The 18,223-nt window shown below is 36.6% G+C and overlaps 2 protein-coding genes across 3 annotated transcripts; one reads left to right on the forward strand and one right to left on the reverse strand.

Annotated features, from left to right (window-relative positions):
• Positions 1-775: 775 nt before the first annotated feature.
• LOC110865862 lies at positions 776-3,496 on the forward strand. Its single transcript, XM_022115189.2, has 3 exons — positions 776-1,831; positions 1,986-2,273; positions 3,133-3,496. Exons 1-2 carry the CDS (start codon positions 957-959, stop codon positions 2,233-2,235), a joined length of 1,125 nt encoding a protein of 374 aa, XP_021970881.1. The 5' UTR covers positions 776-956; the 3' UTR covers positions 2,236-2,273; positions 3,133-3,496.
• A 1,442-nt stretch (positions 3,497-4,938) lies between these two features.
• Positions 4,939-16,722, reverse strand: LOC110865861 (protein transport protein SEC31 homolog B). 2 transcript variants are annotated; one of them, XM_022115186.2, is made up of 21 exons: positions 16,266-16,722; positions 14,978-15,032; positions 14,744-14,866; positions 14,555-14,651; positions 13,763-13,799; positions 13,559-13,664; positions 13,423-13,480; positions 13,251-13,348; positions 13,047-13,166; positions 12,924-12,966; positions 11,972-12,081; positions 10,906-11,033; positions 10,188-10,821; positions 9,274-9,459; positions 8,982-9,195; positions 8,765-8,874; positions 7,825-7,950; positions 7,612-7,737; positions 6,252-6,531; positions 5,429-5,667; positions 4,939-5,308 (listed from the first exon to the last, which is right to left on the reverse strand). In XM_022115186.2, exons 1-21 carry the CDS (start codon positions 16,592-16,594, stop codon positions 5,219-5,221), a joined length of 3,309 nt encoding a protein of 1,102 aa, XP_021970878.1. In that variant the 5' UTR covers positions 16,595-16,722; the 3' UTR covers positions 4,939-5,218. The 2 variants fall into 2 exon arrangements, with proteins under 2 accessions (XP_021970878.1, XP_021970879.1); XM_022115187.2 differs by having other exon boundaries at positions 6,252-6,525; positions 16,266-16,719.
• Between the last annotated feature and the right edge of the window lie 1,501 nt (positions 16,723-18,223).

The following is an 18,223-nucleotide window of genomic DNA, read 5'->3' on the forward strand; positions in this document are numbered from 1 at the left end:
TGAGTTGGTTTAGTTATAGCTCTCTTTCTTATAATATAACAACAATAATAGTAAAATTAATTACATCGTATGTACATTTGTTCTTGTGTCCAATATTAAACATTTAATATTCCGTACATCTTTAAAGAGTTAGTTGTTCATTGTAGAAAATGGCTTGTTTTTTTAATAACAAAATGAAGTAATCATCAATATATTATAATAAAAGTTTGTTGTTATTAAGAAAATTGAACATGAATTATTTTGTTATCATGACATGCTAATCATAATATAAGTTAAAATCACCTAACCCCAAACGTAACAAACATTCTTAGTTTTAACCCATTGCATCAACTTGCTCATTTTATCACCTCTAATCATATAGTTAGACCGCTACTAGTGTAGCTTTTGAAACCGCCACATTATGTTAGCTATATCATATTACCGTTTGTCCATTTGATTATAGTCCGGCTTTGGTTATGATTTAGTTGGTCCCGTTTGAGACCATCGCTGACCCGACCAGTCATATCATCATATTATCATTTGGTCGGGTCAGTCAAGCAAACAACATTTGCAAGAAACACCACTCTTACATATTGCCCAACTTGGTCAACTTAGTAAAAACTTGGTCCTCATCTCACGTGGCCTCCAAACACCAAAGAATCCAAATTTCCGACCACACAACACAACCTTCCCGGGTCACCCATATTTCCCACCATCCGATCACAACTCCCTAGCCATCCAACGGTTACCATCACACCATCTTGGATCTCAAACAACAAGACCCCTTTCACACCAAATCAACATCATCACTAAATCATGTCACTCTCTTCTTCCCCCTAAAAACTTAAAACTTCCACTAAAACTCCAATACTTAAACTCAACCCCCCCAAAAAAGATCCAAACTTTTCAAGATTTTCTTCATCTTCAAGATTATCTTTCTTGATTTTAAGGCTAAATTTCAAGAAACACACACACTCATGGGTTTCACAATGGGTTTAAATCTACTATTATTACTAGCAATGGTTGCCACCAACATCCTCTCACTCTACCACCTCTCCACCACCATGATCACCACCAAACCCACCACCACCACCACCACCAACAACCCTCCTGTCCCTGACCACCTCCTCCGGCAACTCCAAACCATACGCGCCACCATCAACCACCTCACGCGCCACCACCCCACCACCCAATCCACCCCCACTACCACCTCCACCGCCCCACCGGACCTCCTCCTCTACACCCAACTCTCCCCCATCGCCTCCGCCTGCCGCCACCACCCTGATCTCCTCCACCAGTACATGAACTACACCCCCTTTTCCACCTGCCCCACCCTCTCCTCCGCCGCCGCAGAACCCTTGATCCTCCGTGGCTGCCACCCTCTCCCTCGCCGGAGATGCTTCTCCCCCACCCCTAAAACCCAATCACCTTCTCTCCCCACAAACCCTTTTTCTCCGGTGCCGGAAAATTCCATTTTATGGGCGAATTACAAGTGCAAGAATCTAGATTGTTACAATCCGGATCTGGGTTTTGATCTAAAGAAAGAGAAAGCAAGATTCTTGGTTTCAAAATCTGATCTTGATCTACCCATTTCGCAGTTAATGGATATTGCGAAAAAGGCGAAAAGTGTTGTTAGGTTAGCGTTGGATATCGGTGGGGGTACGGGTACTTTTGCTGCTCAGATGAAGCAGGAGAATGTGACTGTGGTGACTACTACAATGAGCTTGGGTGCACCGTATAGTGAAGTGGCTGCACTTAGGGGATTGGTGCCGTTGCATTTACCATTGCAGCAGCGGCTGCCTGTCTTTGATGGGGTTTTGGATCTTGTGCGGTGTGGGCGGGCGGTAAATAGGCGAGTTTATTATCTGTTATAGTTATTGTTATTTGGTTATAATTTGGCTTTAAGTTTGTTAGTTAGTTATTGTTCTACCATGAGTAATGTTAGGATAGCTATTGACGTTTTATCATTATCATTTGTTAGTTAGTTTTCTGATAAATTCTTTCAGGTGGATACCGGCGCAAGCATTGGAATTTTTGCTTTATGATGTGGATAGAGTGTTGAGGGGCGGTGGGTTCTTGTGGGTTGATCGGTTTTTTAGTAAAGAGGTGGATCTTGATAAGGTTTATGGGCCGTTGATTGGGAAGTTAGGGTATAAGAAGGTGAAATGGGTGGTTGGGAAGAAGACGGATCAGAGTGGTGTCAAGAATGGAGAGGTTTATCTGACTGCCCTCCTGCAAAAGCCAGTTTCAAGATGATGAAGATGATGATTGTGATGATGATGAGGATTCTTAAGGTACCATTTATGAAATTGAATGTTGTTTATATTATGCATATTGCATAATATTATGGTTAAGTTTTGATGGTTACATGAGTTTAAAGTTCCTTAGTTGGTAAACTTTTGATTGAAATTTGGCAATTTGTCATGGATTCAAAGGTTGTAAGATTGAAATCGGAAGCTAGGATCCGGATTTAGTTATTTTTAATTATAATTTAAGTTGAAGTTGATATTGGTTCAAGTTTTTATTGTTTTCGTGATGGTTGACCTTTGTCATTTGTCTTCTTATCCTTCAAAGTGGGGTGTTTTTGTAACAACCTATTCCTCATACCAAGCAATATAGTCCACTTTGTGTTCCTAAGTAGATCCGGATTCGTTTTTGGTTGCTTTAGTTGAAACTTCATACTGAGATTGCTCTCACCCAAGTATACTTAATTGTGGAGTTGTGCTCCCTCTTAGACCAACCGTAAAGGTTAATGCCCCCTAAGGGGCATTTTCTGCCACATTAGCATCATAATGCCCTTTCAATAATTACTTTCCAATTTTTTTCTCTCGTTTGACATTATTCTAGAAACGCCCATCCCTCTTCATGCCCCTGTAACGCCGCTTTAATCGGGCATTCCTTATGAGCCCAACATATCTCATCTCTACGACCGATATGGGATTTGACTAGGGTGTTACATACGTTCTTGATTTTGAAAACTGTGAATGCAAATCTATAGTTCTCTTGATCTAAATCGTTTCAGCTTTTATTTTCTTTCGCAAGTATTAAGTCAACTTACGCGTTCCATTTGAGCAATGAGAACCTCTAAATGTGTAATAAATCTTTTCTTTTTTTTTTTAATTTTAAATCAAAATTTTCTTGTTTCTACAACAGGTGCTAGATGCCAAGGAGCTCAAATCAGCCTAAACAGGAGGTAGATAAGTTTAATTAGAGGTAAACCAGTTTGCTTGATTTACATTAGCTTCAAGTCAATGGCTAGTTCTTGGTGTCTTTATGCATCAATGTTTGTGTTGTAGTTCAAGTAAAGATAAGCATTACCAAATATATGTAACCTGCAAATACCTTCATTTTTGTAGCACACGATTTACGTGTAAGCAGCCATGCTTTGAGTCTGATTCAACGAATCATTTCTCTTCGCTGGACTTGCATTATTAGTATTATTTAAAGGCTTTGTATGAACTTGGTTTCGATATAGAAAATTATATTGTTTGACAATTTGTCAAAATTTGATAAATTATCATGTTAACTTTGTTTGTGATTCATTATTAGAATGATATATATGAATGTTTGATAAGTGTGTTGAATTGACGGACTTGAAATTAGCATATTGAGGGTTAGGGTGATGCTTTTATCAATCTATTTAAATGGAAACATGCCTAACTTAGATTATGTTTTATTTATAGATGAAAAAACAACATCATCATCATGATACTCAGTAAATACCACCAATAGCAAAGCAAAGGTAGGGTCTGAGGAGGGTAAGATGTAGACAGTCTTACCTCTACTCCGTAGGAATAGAGAGTCTGCTTTCAGTGAGACCCTCGGCTCGATAGTAGTTTTGCATCAAGCCTTGGACATAAGGCACATAACACTCAGTAATTGGGACAAAGACGGATTAGTGTATGTACCCTTTTGTCTTTCAGCTATCAATGCCACCACATGATGCATGATTAACCGTCCTCAGCTTTTAACGTTATTTTCACGAAATTAGTAAAATAACGTTAAAATTAGTGCACTTTCACTTTTGCCCCCTGATGGCCCACACATATATACATTATATGCGCATACTGCAAGCGGGATGTTTATAGATGAAATATAAACATTAGCTCTAATTAACCTAGGTCAAATATTTTTCAACGACACGTTAAAAGTATTTAAATGTTTATGTTAACCGGTGGGAGCTGAACTTGGGGCACGCCTTTGGAGTATTTATCTCCTAGGTACCCTTGAGTGATTATTTTTTTGTTGCGAGAAGTAGAATTTTTTGGATGATACAAATTGACCCGTCTCGAAAGTTGAGACGGTCATAAAATGGGGTTCTCCTACAAAAGTTAAAAAGTTTTCTTAGATTGGTTAGGTATCATCATCAGCGATTCATTTAAGATTCTATATTTTTAATTGGTCTTCCTGTTGGCAAAGTTAACCTGAAAAGATGGTAAATTTAGTGGGAAATAATTAAGAAACCTTTCTTCCAAACCTCAAAAATCTCTAGTGAATTGGTTTTGCCCTATTAATGAAAGATATAGCATGTCTTTTGGGATGCAACGAGATAAGGTCATGGCTTATGCATCACAACAATTGAAACTCTTAAAATCAATCTAGAGCTGGTAATTTTTTGTTTTGAATGTTTGGTGATATCAGATTATCATCTCAATTGGGTCAAATGCATCTTTGCAATAATAAATAAGAGATAGCAGAGATGGCTAGGTTATTATTCCGAGATTTTATATCATCCCCGAAAGAAAGACGAATGCCAATATCTTAAAGAATCATTATTTCTACTCAGTATGGTCAATAAAGAAGATGATAATTTGATGGTTGACTGACAAGATTTACCACAAGTTGTAGCAACAAGACAAGTTTGGTCCATCTCTTGTGCACATTCCCAGGATATATTAAATATCAAATGGCCCCATCTCCCATAGGTTTTGTCAACACAATGAGTGGCTTATTGATAGGTAGGTTCAAGACATTAAGTTGTAAAAATGCCATATAACAACATTATAACACCATCCCTATTAGTAAAAAACCTACATATTCATTTCCTCATGTAAAATGGTAATCATCAGAAACTAAACCTCAAAACTTTAAGGCAAACATCATCCACACAACAAAACACAAGTTGGTCTGGTCACACATCCTCCTAAGTATCTGACTTCTATACCTGCTGCTGCTATTTTAAGATCCAAAAAGTCTGGGAATGCACTTGTTGTGTACAAACAAGAAGCGGTGTCTAAATTCATCTTGCTGTCTGTCTAATCTTGATCATCCGTTTCAGTGTCGCTAACCAGAAGCTGCATTCGTCCCAATCACTTGTTGTAAGATCAACCTGCATCAATTCACACAAACATTCCACATATTATTATTTTTCCTTTTCAGTAGTGACAAAACGGTTGTTTGTATAAATATCAACCCGAATTGACACCTTGTTTGTATAAATGGAAGTTACCTGTATTTTAAGCGCAGTAGGGAAATCTCCACGATCTAATGCTTGACAGAGTTGTACAAGCTTTTCAGACGCGTTTTTGGATATATCACCACTGTTTAGTTTCACAAACAATGCACCTAATTTCTTTGAGTTGTCATCAATTTCCCGCTTTTTAGCTGGAACAGCATGCGAACCCCCCAACGCTTCTGATGTCTCAGTAAAAAGTCTCGTTAAACTGCTAATAACCGCCCGTTGATGTGCTGTAACACAAAATAAACTTAATGTGTCTATTAACTTCACCAAAAGATCAACTCAACTCATATCCAAAGCTTTGATACAACAAAATATCCATTATGTTATAGAGAAAAGAGTAGAATGCCATTTTTGTCCCCTGAGGTTTGGCCAGTTTTGCAACTTTCATCCAAAGGTTTGTTTTTCCGCATCTGGATCCAAAAGGTTTTGAAATCTTGCTATTTTCATCCGGCTTGTTAACTCCATCCATTTTCCACCGTTAAGTCAGAGGTATTTCCGTCTTTTTTGCTAACTTAAAGGGCAATTCGGTCTTTTTCACTTTATGTAAAAAGACTAAATACCACTGAAAAAAACCGAATTGCCCGTTATGTTAACAAAAAGACAGAAATACCCCCTGACTTAACGAAGAAAAACGAATAGAGTTAACGAGCTGGATGAAAATGGCCAGATTTCAAACCTTTTGGATCTAGATGGAAAAAAAACCTTTGGACAAAAGTCGAAAAACTGGCAAAACCTCAGGGACGAAAATGGCATTTTACTCTAGAGAAAATGATAAATAAGGATGTGTAACACAGAAGGGGTTGATATTTACCAGGTACATTGGATACATCAGCTGTGTGTACGGTTGGTGGTGGAGCAGGAGGTGCAGCGGGCTGTGGAGGACTGGGCGGTTGCATTTGTTGACCCGAACTAGTTCTTTGAGGTCCTGTATTGCTTATAGGCATAGGCATGAATCCCCTTACCTGTGGTGTAGGTCCCACACCCTGTGACATCTTCTGCACAGGCGTAGGAACCATTGGAGACGGTACAGGGCCTAGTGAACCAGCCACTGGTGGTCCCACTTGGTAATTAGAACTAGCATTCACCTGAGACTAGTACACAATCTCATTATAGCAGCAGCAGCAGAAATCATTCGATTTACTTTTTAAAAATGGGTAAATTTTGTTTGATTTGGCTTGCCCTGAAAAACCTTTTGTCCAAAATTCTTAGTTTTTCTTCAATAATTAGTGTACAGATGCTATATTCTTTCATTAATAGTCTAATTTTATAAAATGTTTCCGAGTAAAATGCCATTTTCGTCCACGAGGTTTGGCCAGTCTTGTCCAAAGGTTTGTTTTTTGATATGATTCCAACGATTTCGTTGGCCAAAAGCAAATAGAAAGAAACTAGAAAGCAAATTAGAAAGCATTTTTTATTTAATTTTCTTGGCTATCTCTTTGATGAATAAAACATGCCTATAAATAGTTACAATGGAGATAAAAATGCAAAACCACTACCTACTAAACATGGCATCATGGGTATATACTCCCACTACTGCCTTTATTCCCTCACTATTTCAACTAACCATGTGACAAAAACCATAAACATACAATTAATTAAAAATGAAAACTCTTGCAATTGAAAATAACGTAAAGTCATGGGCACATATCATTTTTCCGCATCTGGATCCAAAAGGTTTGAAATCTTGCCATTTTCATCTGACTCGTTAACTCCATCCATTTTTCTTCGTTGTCAGGCGTATTTTCGTCAACTTAAAGGGCAATTTGGTCTTTTTCACTTTATGTACAAACATTTAGCATCAACTTAAGTTAACTCGAAGACGAAAATACCCCTAACATAACGGAAAAAAATGGATAGAGTTAATGAGCCCGATGAAAATGGCAACATTTTAAACCTTTTGGATCCAGATGCGGAAAAACAAACCTTTGGACGAAAGTCGCAAAACTGGTCAAACTTCAGGGACGAATATGGCATTTTACTCAACGTTTCCTGATGTTTTATACATTAACAATACAAGATGAAGGACTTTCGACCCATATGACATGAGCTAATATTTCTTGATTTTACGTCTTTGACCCAGGTAATACAACATAGCCGGAGTCGACTCACTCGAGTAAATGGGTCAAAATTGAAAAATACAAAACTATTCATATAGATATATATACACTTACCGAATATATCTGAGAACCCAAGCTAGGGGCCTGCTGGTATTGGTCAGCGTTTTTCATAACTGGCATGGCACTAGGAACAAACACTTTTGGAGCAGGTTGAATTGGTGGTTGTGGAGTGAAGCCGACCTAAAGAACGCAAGTGAAAACCTTATTAGCAACCCGATGTTCAAACAAATACTAAAGAATTGTAATAAACTATGCCTATTTACATACCGGTGGAGTGTGAGGTGCAGGGGCTGGAATAAAAGTAGTAGGCTGTTGCGGTTGCTGTTGATATTGAGGGGCGTATGAAGGAGCAGGTGTTTGTTGATAGTTTTGACGGTTATAGGTAACATCATCCTGAAGAACAGCAATATCATCACTAGAAGAATATTATAATACAGGTTTTGCAATGACATTCTTCACACCAACTATTTATAAAGCAATGTGATAGTATTAGTCTATTAGACAGTGTTACATATGTAGTTAATATCGCGATATATCACCGATATACGGGTGATATATCGACTATCGGTCCCCTGGTAAAATATCGGTGCAAAATATCAGTCAGAATATCCGTACCGATATCATCGACGATATTGACCAATATTCGACCAATATTTGACTGATATATCACCGATTTTCCCGATATCGTACATTTCTACTTAGTTCTACCATTTGTCTTTCTTCTTATTGTTGTTATCAGTGTTTTAAGTCTTAATTGTTAATTGTTAGTGTTTCAAGTCTTAATCAGTTCCTACTTGCTACAACTGTTAGTGTTTTGCAAGTTGCAAAAGGTTAATTTGTTAATGGTAGTAGGAGAGTATACTGAATTATTAAGTGTTAAATTGCTATATATACAAATTCTGCATGATATTAAAATTACCAATATCCTAACCTATACTTTGAATATCGTTCTTTAGCCGATATCCAATATTTTATCGCATTAACTACTTTTACAGGTTAATCCATACGTCATCCGACACGACACGACACGACACGACACGACACGACCGGTCCATTTCGAACCATTTTACAACCAACCCACCGCGTCAATTTTGCCACCTGTAATACCAAAAAATTTCCACTAGCAGTATGTCTGATAAATCCATACCTTTGTATAGATATTTCGATTTACATAAAGAAATGTGAAGAAAATGGAGTACACAAGCACCTGATAATAGTTTCGAGAGGGATCAACGACTGAATTCTGTTGGTTAAAACCATATGCAGCTGCTGTTGGTAACTGAGAGTTGGCAGAATCCTTAGGCCTGGTTGGTCTCACTGCACAATGCGTGACCTCATAAATAAATTACGGAACTCAAAATACAAATGAAAGCATAACTTTCAAATAAAAGTGAATGGCGCGGTGGATGATAATGCGTGTGTACCTGGTTCAGATAAAAGCGTAATTCGATCTCGCAAAACCACGAGTTCGGGAGACGAGTCTTCAGTGCCCATTAAATTTAGGTATTCCATAGCTGTTGTTAAAAGCCCTTGACCCGCCAATATTTCAGCGTACTTTTCAACTAGTTTGCATAGAGAAGAACTGAATTTCTTCTGCCCGGTTGCTAACGCAAGAACCACAGTTTTCTCCATTAAATCCTAACCCATAAACATTACATGGTTAATAATATAAATTCATAAGAAACTAAACTTTCAAGTTTAAATATGATGCTTTACCTGAAGAAGGTCAACATAGGATTTCCCCTCATGCTCACTTGTAACATTCTTTGACCAAATTTCGACTGTTTTATCGATATTCCCAGCACATATATAACAAAGGGTTGCAGCCAGTGTGTTACCAGCAGCCATCAGTCTAGAAGCAAGAGTATCACATAGTAAAGTCCAATCCTCCCTCTGTGCAAACTGTGTCATACAGGCATAGATAATATATCATTATTCGACATAATAAACAGAAGCCCAGCAGCTAGCGATATGACTAGGCCTGTAAATGAACCAAACAAACACGAACAGAGGCATGTTTGTATTCGTTCATTTAACTTTAACCAAACACGAACATATAATCCAACACATTGTTTTATTCGTGTTCGTTTATGGTCGTTCATTTAAAACCTTAACGAACAGTTCACGAATGTAAACAAACAAACTCAAACGAACATAATTTAACCAACAATAAACAACACAAATGAACATAATTGACTAAACATAAACGAAAATAAAGTAATTTTTTATATCAATTGGTGATTAATTACGATAAATTCCCTTGAAAAACCTATTTTTATTACTAGAAAGCCCAATTTCCAATTAGTTATATGTATATAAGTAGTAGAAAGTTCCTTTTTATGTTTAGTATTTATACAAATATACCTACTTATGTATTTCACAATTGAAACGGACATTAACAAACGTAAATAAACGAAAATAAACGGACGTTTACGAACATAAAGGAACGATCAAAACGCGTGTTCATGTTCGTTCATTTAATTAAATGAACAAAAAATTGTGTTCATGACTTCATTTTTGTTCATTTATTAAATAAATGAACATAAACAAACTTCCTGCTGAACAAGTTCACGAACAGTTCATGAACGTTAGGTTCGTTTACAGGCCTAGATATGACATAAAGAACTCACAGTGCAAAGGAGGGCAAGTGTCTCCTTCCAGGACTTTAACGGTCTCGTGTTTACAAGACTAACAAGATCATTATTCACCATTGCAGCAACAACCTTTAGATATGGTGAATGATTCTTTCTAAGGTACTGATCACGTGTGGTCTCCCACAAAGACGCACCACCAACTTGTGCAATAACTAAAGCATCCGCCATTTTATTTGCAGCTACGCACAGTGCAACAGCTCCCTTGTAATCACCAACGACCAAAGCACGTTGAACAGCATCGTCAAATGAAAAGTCAGTAACGCCATCTAGTGACTCACTTTCCTTTGTTGATTCTTCCACATCAGCAACAGATCCTTCAGTTCCAAATTTGTTGACCGATGTTGACCCAGGCGTGTCGACTTTAGGGCTAGGAAGATTGTTAAAGAAATCTTCCCCGTTGTCAGCAACAAATCCTTCGGTAATCACTTCATGTTGTTTAAGATTGAGAGAACTCATATCATGAGAAAGATCATCTTCAGTTGTTTGATTTGTTTCATTTACTTCTGCTGGTAAAGTGAAGCCGAGATGGTTCAAAAGCTTTGTTCTTGCAGTTCCGTCATCTTCAAACATGACTTTTAAGAATCCCCAAGTTTCTTTATCGTCTTCAGATCTGCTTACACAAATCATCAAAACCTACATTCAGAATAATGTGGTAATATAGCAGATAAAAATTATTATTTCCCGAGAAACGTACTCAGATTCTTGATATTTTTGTTCACATAGAAGCCGCAGTGACGATTTATCTCCACTCTTCATTGCAGCTTCGAATTCAGATGATGTACTTACTAAGTTGAGTTCAGTAACCAAGTCTCGCACATTAATCTGAAACCCAACACAGATAATGGATAGATGTAGTAAATAGTAATGGGTCATTTTAGTACGTTTCGTAACTGATAGGATTGGGTCGACCTGTTACCACTTCTTTGTTCCTTTCTTATTTTTATGAGTAAAATGCCATTTTCGTTCCTGAGGTTTGGCCAGTTTTGCAACTTTCATCCAAAGGTTTGGATCCAAAAGGTTTGAAATCTTACCATTTTCATTCGGCTCGTTAACTGCATCCATTTTTCTCTGTTAAGTCAGGGGTATTTCTGTCTTTTTTGTTAACTTAAAAGGCAATTTGCAAAATGTACAAAGCATTTAGCATAATGTACATGTATTCAAAAGACCGAATTGCCCTTTAAGTTAACAAAAAAGACGAAAATACCCACAACTTAACAGAGAAAAATGGATGGAGTTAATGGGCCAGATGAAAATGGCAAGATTTCAAACCTTTTGGATCCAGATGCGCAAAAACAAACCTTTGAACGAAAGACGTAAAACTGGCCAAACCTCAAGGACGAAATGACATTTTACTCTATTTTTATATACATGTAATAACTGTGTTAATTTGATTACCGTAATAGGATTAGGTTCAAGAGTGAACACTAGTGTATTTGCGAACTAATCCTGGCCATACACGTGTGTAAATAATCAATGGCCAGGATTTGATGATGAAATACACTAGTAATAACCTAAATCCATAAACAACACGATTTAAGAAGTATGCATAAAAACAGACTTTTGGTGACTTTCAACCCACTTGACATGTTCTCCTTTTAGCTTTTTTTTTGTTTCTCTCATTTGATCCATTTTCAATAAAAACTCAACCCAGTTCGACCCATTCATAAGTCAAAGGGTTAAAAGTTGCAACTTGCAACATTCAGAATTTCAGATAACAAGAAAAAAATTTAGTGAAAAATAACTAAAGCTGCTAGAAATACCTCGGAGCGGCCAGGTGTCAAACTAGTTGAGTGAAATGAAACAAGCTTGCCACCAAATCCAAAAGTGACTCCAGCTTTGCGCTGGTACCATTTTGGGGCTTTTAGTGGTGCTGCAAACAAAATAACACGTAAATAATAAACAAAGTTACATATAAATGCAATGAAATTTCAGAAGAGCACAAGAGTTCCAAAGTGAATTGCATGTAACCCTAGAGTCAAGGCACTTGTAGCATATTAATAGATGCCTTCTATTTGAATATTCCCTCAAGGCTCAAAATGTGCATTTTTAGAATTCAAAAAGATTATAGAAAAAATAATGTACACAAACAAAGAATCACTAAATAACACTGGAATTACTGACTGAAGTAAAAAAAAAACAATCTGAACATTTAATCTAACTTTTTAACATTTACAATCAAATTATAAACATGGTAAGAACCTAGACGCTGAACAGCTATTAAGAAACTCATACTTCAGAACATTAAAGTTGTAAGAACCACTAGGCGCTAGTTGGCCGGTGAGATACCGACTTTTACAACCATATATTAAATTGATCACAGAAAATAGTCAAAATACAAATAACTTTTTCAAAGAAATCATACAATTATCACAGCATGACATACAAGTGTACAAATAAAAACTATTTAACTAAACTATAAAGTTGACGTGTACAACTATTAGAATAATGAGCACACACCTTATAAATACAAATTATGCAAACCGATTAGATAAGACAATTCATTATTACCTAATAAAAAAAGTAACGCTAAGTTATCAGATAGCAAACAGACTTAAGACTAAAATATCAAATAGTAAGCAAATAAAAAACTACATTAGAAAATCATAAGAACATCACCTCCACTCAGCTTTATCTAAAACCAAATGCTTCAATAAAATACAAAAAAAAAAAAAATTACAAGTGTAAAAAAAAGACCACGAAGAGATACTTTACCAGAGACAAGGTAACTCTCGTCAACACCATAGCGAGCACAAGCCTGCAAAGGGGCATATATAAGCTTCCATAACAATCAAACAGATGATATGGATATAATTTTTTTTTACTATTACAGCAAACCTCAATGTTATAAACACCAATTTTTCCATCAAATGAGGACGCTGATATAACTCCTGGTATCTTTGGATACCAATGCACATCAAAGTTCCAGTTGGTTCCTGCTGGAAGTTCAGAGACAATCTGCAAATGGTTTTCCATCATGATAGCTCAGATATTCTTCAAACCAAAAATATATATAACATACTTAAAAAAACTAAAATAGACCTCAGCTGAATTAGTGTCCCAGCAAATCGTGCGGTTATCTTTGCCACAGGTAAGCAAATAGGAGCTATCGATAGGACACCATGACATTGCAACAACACCTGGAATACTAGTTTGTTAACAAAACACATAAATAAAATAAAAAACATACGTCGCATTTCGATTATCATCGTACCTTTAGTGTGACCTACCAACTCCCGCAGTGGGGTCATTGTGTTCCGCATATCCCATAACTGCATGGCAAAAGTTGATCAATTACATGAATGTCACATTTATGTGTACATATGTTAAAAAGAAAAAGAAAACGCTACCCTCAAAGAAGGTGCTGTATCATCATCTGAAGCAACAATAAGTTGTGTGGCAAAATCTGGATGCCACTGCAAAACCGAGCATCGTCTTCTAACTGAGTCTGAAAAACTGTAGATTTAAATATTATTACTGAATTGGCAAAATTTAAAAGTTCAGGTTTACATCAGTACATCACAAAATCATTATGTGAGATTCCTGAAATTTACCTTATAATCGGTTTTTGCTTCCTCAGGTCCCAGACCACTAAAAACAAACAAAATGTACAAATCAGTTTTTTTAATTTATAATACCTTAAAAAGAAAGGTCAGTGGCTTTTGCCACCGACCCTTTCTACCTATGAACTTTGTGACAATGTCAAAACTAACCCCTCTTAACTTTGTAAATGTCACTTTAACCCCATCAAATTTCTAAAGTTTCGAGTTTATGGTAAAAACTAATTTCTTACGTTTTATTTTTTTTACGTGTCGGTATAAATTCGAGTTCATCTACGCTTTTAACGTAATTTTTGTCCGGAAACGAGTCGGGTCAAATTTATATAATGTTTTATTTTTATATACAGTTTGAGTTGGGGTACGTTTTGACGTAAATTCTGTTCGGAACAAATCGGATGGAATATAGCACGTTTTCATCCGTATAAATTTGAGTTACTATACGTTTTGACGTAAATTTAGTTCAGAAATGAGTCGGGTCGATTGTAGTCTATACCTTATCACGTCACGTACAACGCCAACGCACATGCTTATTTTCTGTACGTTTTGAGTTGGTCTACGCCTCAACGTAAATTTTGTTTGAAAAACAAGTCGGGTCAAATATAATACATTTTCATTCAACAGTATGAATTCGGATTACTCCACGTTTCAACGTAAATTTAGTTCGGAAACAAGTCGGGTTGATTTGTAGTCTATAATTTATCACACCGCGTATGGCGCCAATGCAACGCGCTGCAGGTAAAAAACTAGTTAACACTAACTTAAACTAATCTTGATTTCCATCCATACCAGTTGTTCCATTAAGAGAAGTGGATGCCAAGATAGGTTGAACCTTCTTATTCCATGATACGAATGAAATTTCACCCTGTGTAGCAGATCCAGTGCCCTGCATAGAGAGGTTTGTTACTCTAAACATAAAGCTAAAATACACAAGATGTGAAGTAGAGATCTGTTCATTTGATGACTAATAAGTGTTACCTTAAGAGGCGGAAAATGTGTAGGTTGTGTTGGTTTAGCAATATCCCATATACAGATGTCACCTTCTTCGGCACCAGAAGCAAGATGACTTGGATGAAGAGAACAAAAGTCCAAACCACGAACCTGAAAAAAAATGATGTAGAATAGAGCCATGAAAAGTTGTCACTAAATTCGAAGTATAAAGGAGCCTATGATTAGATATTACATCCTGCAAACACAAATAAAAATTCTTACAGGCCCTTTGTGTCTCGATAGGGTTTGAACATAAGAGCTCTCACTTTTCTCAGGGCTGCAGTAAATACAAACGAAAACTAATGAGACTTCCAGATACTAGTTTTCTTTACATATGAATAGCATGATAAACCATAACTCTAGTTTACTATTTTAGTCAATAGACAGTTAAAAGAAATGAAGAATACATAAATTGAGCATGAAAAGGTTAGAAAATAGAAATAACTATTAGATTATTCTTTACTTCTTCTCATGATAATCACAGCATACCTTGGCACACATCAAAGTTCCTCTATCCCCTATATATTTCCAAACAGCATTCTAAAACGAAAATCTAACACTATTACTAAATGACATTAACACAAGAAAGATATATGTTGCACTTCTTAATGAGGTTTTATGTTAAAACCAAATATATAAATCATAACATTGCTCTACAATGTAACCAGATTATTCAACTGTGTTAAATCATAACATTTCGCGGAGACTACAAGAGGATAGCATTGCTCTACAATGTAACCAGATTATTCAACTGTGTTAAATCATAACATTTCGCGGAGACTATTCAACTGTGTTAAAATCAAATATATAAATCATTAACACAAGATGATAGCATTGCTCTACAATGTAAACAGATTATTCAACTGTGTTAAATCATAACATTTCGCGGAGACTACTAAATAAAGAGCGAATCATATATCTCAGATTTACTAGCATTAAAACAATTTAATCACAATGCTTCTGTGTTTCGGTCAGTTACTCAATCTGACCCAATCAACCCATCTGCCACACATACCAGAATGCAAACTGATCACCTACTGGCTACTTACTAAGCATCATGTTCTCTTATCTGATCACACCATACTTAAAGTCCAAACACCAGTAATATTATAATCAGTTCACTTTTTCCGTTTGCCAAATTCTTAACTAAGCATTAACAATTGCAAAAATTACAAAACTATATCAAACATATTCCACACAAATTATATTATTAATATTTATATAACAGTTTATCACAATTCCGAACCCAAACATCTTCAGTTTTATAGCTACTTACTAAGCATCCTATCCTCTTATCAGATCACACTATCACAAACACTATACTTAAAGTCCAAACAGCAGAAATTACATAACCGGTTCGAAATCGCCAAATTCTTAACCGGGATATAACAATTGCAAAAACTACAAAACTACATCAAACATATTCCACATGAATAACATTATTTACATAACATTTCATCACAATTCCCAAACCTAACATCTTCAGTGTTCAGAACAAGCAGTAAACTACCTGATTAGTAACCTAGGGTTCCAGATACCAATGTTACCATCAACAAGACCACCAGCTACAACACCGAGTGAGAACTCTTCGGAGACAGACGACGGCGATTTCCCCCACGATAACCGGTTAAACGGCTCGGAACTAGGTGCGGAACCGGCTAACGGAAGATTCCGATCGTCGGATTGGAAATCGAGTCCGAAGATTTCGAGATTTGCGGAGGAGCTGAACGACATGTCGACGGCTCCGGCCATCGTTCCGGCGGCGAAGAACGGCGCGTCCGGGGCAAACGCCACCAGCGCCGATCTGACGACTTCCTTTATGCAGGGTGATGTGTTCATGTTGATTGGAGTGTGAGTGAATGATTCAAGTGTTGATCTGATTTTGTGAATTTAGGGTTAGGGGTTTGATTTGATGAGAGAGATGATTATACAAATCTCTCGCTTCATGAAATGAAACTGTAGTTGTAAAGTAAAACTTCCCTAAAATATACTAATAGGCTGTCAGCGCGACGCGGTGGGGACGACGCTTTGCATTACGGCACTCATTTCTGATAGTTTTCTTATTCGTATAATATTTATGGTAGCATTATTGTGGTTGGTGGATATATGTCATAAGTATTACACAACGCGCGATGCTGCGGCGGCGACAAATTGCAACGCGATACTCATTTTCTGTTAGCTTTTCAATCCTCTCGTGGTGATATCGTTATTGTTTTACTTTTCTTAAAGTTTTCAAGTTTGTTGCATCTATGTGATCTATCTACGAAATAACCCTTATACATCTCAATTAAATAATAATAGAATATTAAAATTAACTACTACTAGGTTTATCACCGTCGCCGCGTTGCGGCGAACTTTTTTTGTTATTTAGTCTATGTTTACATGTGTTTGAAATCACTACGAGCGCGTTGCGCACAGAAACACTGACAAGAAAAAAAAAGAAAATATATAAAAAAACACTAAAAGATAACCGAAAGAAAATCAACCAAAAAAGTCGTATAGTAATCTTTTTGTTTGTATAAAACCCGTGGTCAAAGATGAGCAAATGGTACTGGATACCGGTACCGAATTTCCCGAACCGAAAAATCTTAAGTACCAATTCAGTATCAACTTTTGGCGTTCATGGTACCGGTTCGCTACCAGTTTTTACATTCATATACCGGTACCGAAACCGACATTTTCGATACAAGTACCGATTCAGTATCGTTTGGCACCGAACTCATCCCTACCCCTAAAACTAAAAAAAAATAAATCATTAAAAGTTGAAGAAAATCAACAAAAAAAATTGTACGACACCATTGTTGTTCGTAGGGTACCCGTGATCAGGGATGAGCAAATGGTACCGAGTAGCAGTACCGTATTTCCCAAACTATAAAGTTTTCAAACTCAATTCGGTACCGACTTTTGGCGTTTTTTGTACCAGGCTAGTGCCAGTTTTTGATACAAGTACCAGTTTTTAGCTTTATGTACACCAAATCCAACTTAAAAAGTAAAGGAAATAATTATTATTATTATAATATTAAAATAACAAAACTATTAAAAAAACTATATATATTATTATAATATTTAACACACTATTGATTAGGTTCTATCTAGGTTTAAAGAAGTTCGCCGCGTTGCGGCGAACTTCTTTTGTTATTTAGTCTGTGTTTTGAAATTACTACGAGCGTGTTGCAAATGGAACCGCTGACAAGAATAAAAAGAATGTAGAAAAAAACACTAAAAGATAACCGAAAGAAAATCAACCAAAAAAGTTGTATGGTAACAATGTTGTTCGTATGAAACACGTGGTCAGAGATGAGTAAATTGTTCTCGGTACCGATACCAAATTTGCCGAACCGAAATATCTTAAGTACCAGTTCGGTACCGACTTTTGGCGTTTCTGGTACCGGTTCACTACCGTTTTTCACCTTCATATACCGGTATCGTAACCGGTGTTTTCGGTATCAATACCGATTTTGTATCTGT

This window comes from Helianthus annuus, chromosome 15 (genome assembly GCF_002127325.2).
Source record: "Helianthus annuus cultivar XRQ/B chromosome 15, HanXRQr2.0-SUNRISE, whole genome shotgun sequence".
Taxonomy (NCBI): domain Eukaryota; kingdom Viridiplantae; phylum Streptophyta; class Magnoliopsida; order Asterales; family Asteraceae; genus Helianthus; species Helianthus annuus.

Bases quoted from the DNA above. Each gene is read 5' to 3' on its own strand.
- LOC110865861 (XM_022115186.2), bottom strand. From the start codon at position 16,594: ATGAACACATCACCCTGCATAAAGGAAGTCGTCAGATCGGCGCTGGTG. The intron at 12,082-12,923 runs GTAAAGTATCTC...TTTTGTTTGCAG, and splicing joins CGAGAGTTACCTTGTCTCTG to CACCACTAAAAGCCCCAAAA. The intron at 10,822-10,905 runs GTACGTTTCTCG...TTGTGTAAGCAG, and splicing joins CAAAAATATCAAGAATCTGA to ATCTGAAGACGATAAAGAAA.
- LOC110865862 (XM_022115189.2), top strand. From the start codon at position 957: ATGGGTTTCACAATGGGTTTAAATCTACTATTATTACTAGCAATGGTT. The intron at 1,832-1,985 runs GCGAGTTTATTA...AAATTCTTTCAG, and splicing joins TGTGGGCGGGCGGTAAATAG to GTGGATACCGGCGCAAGCAT.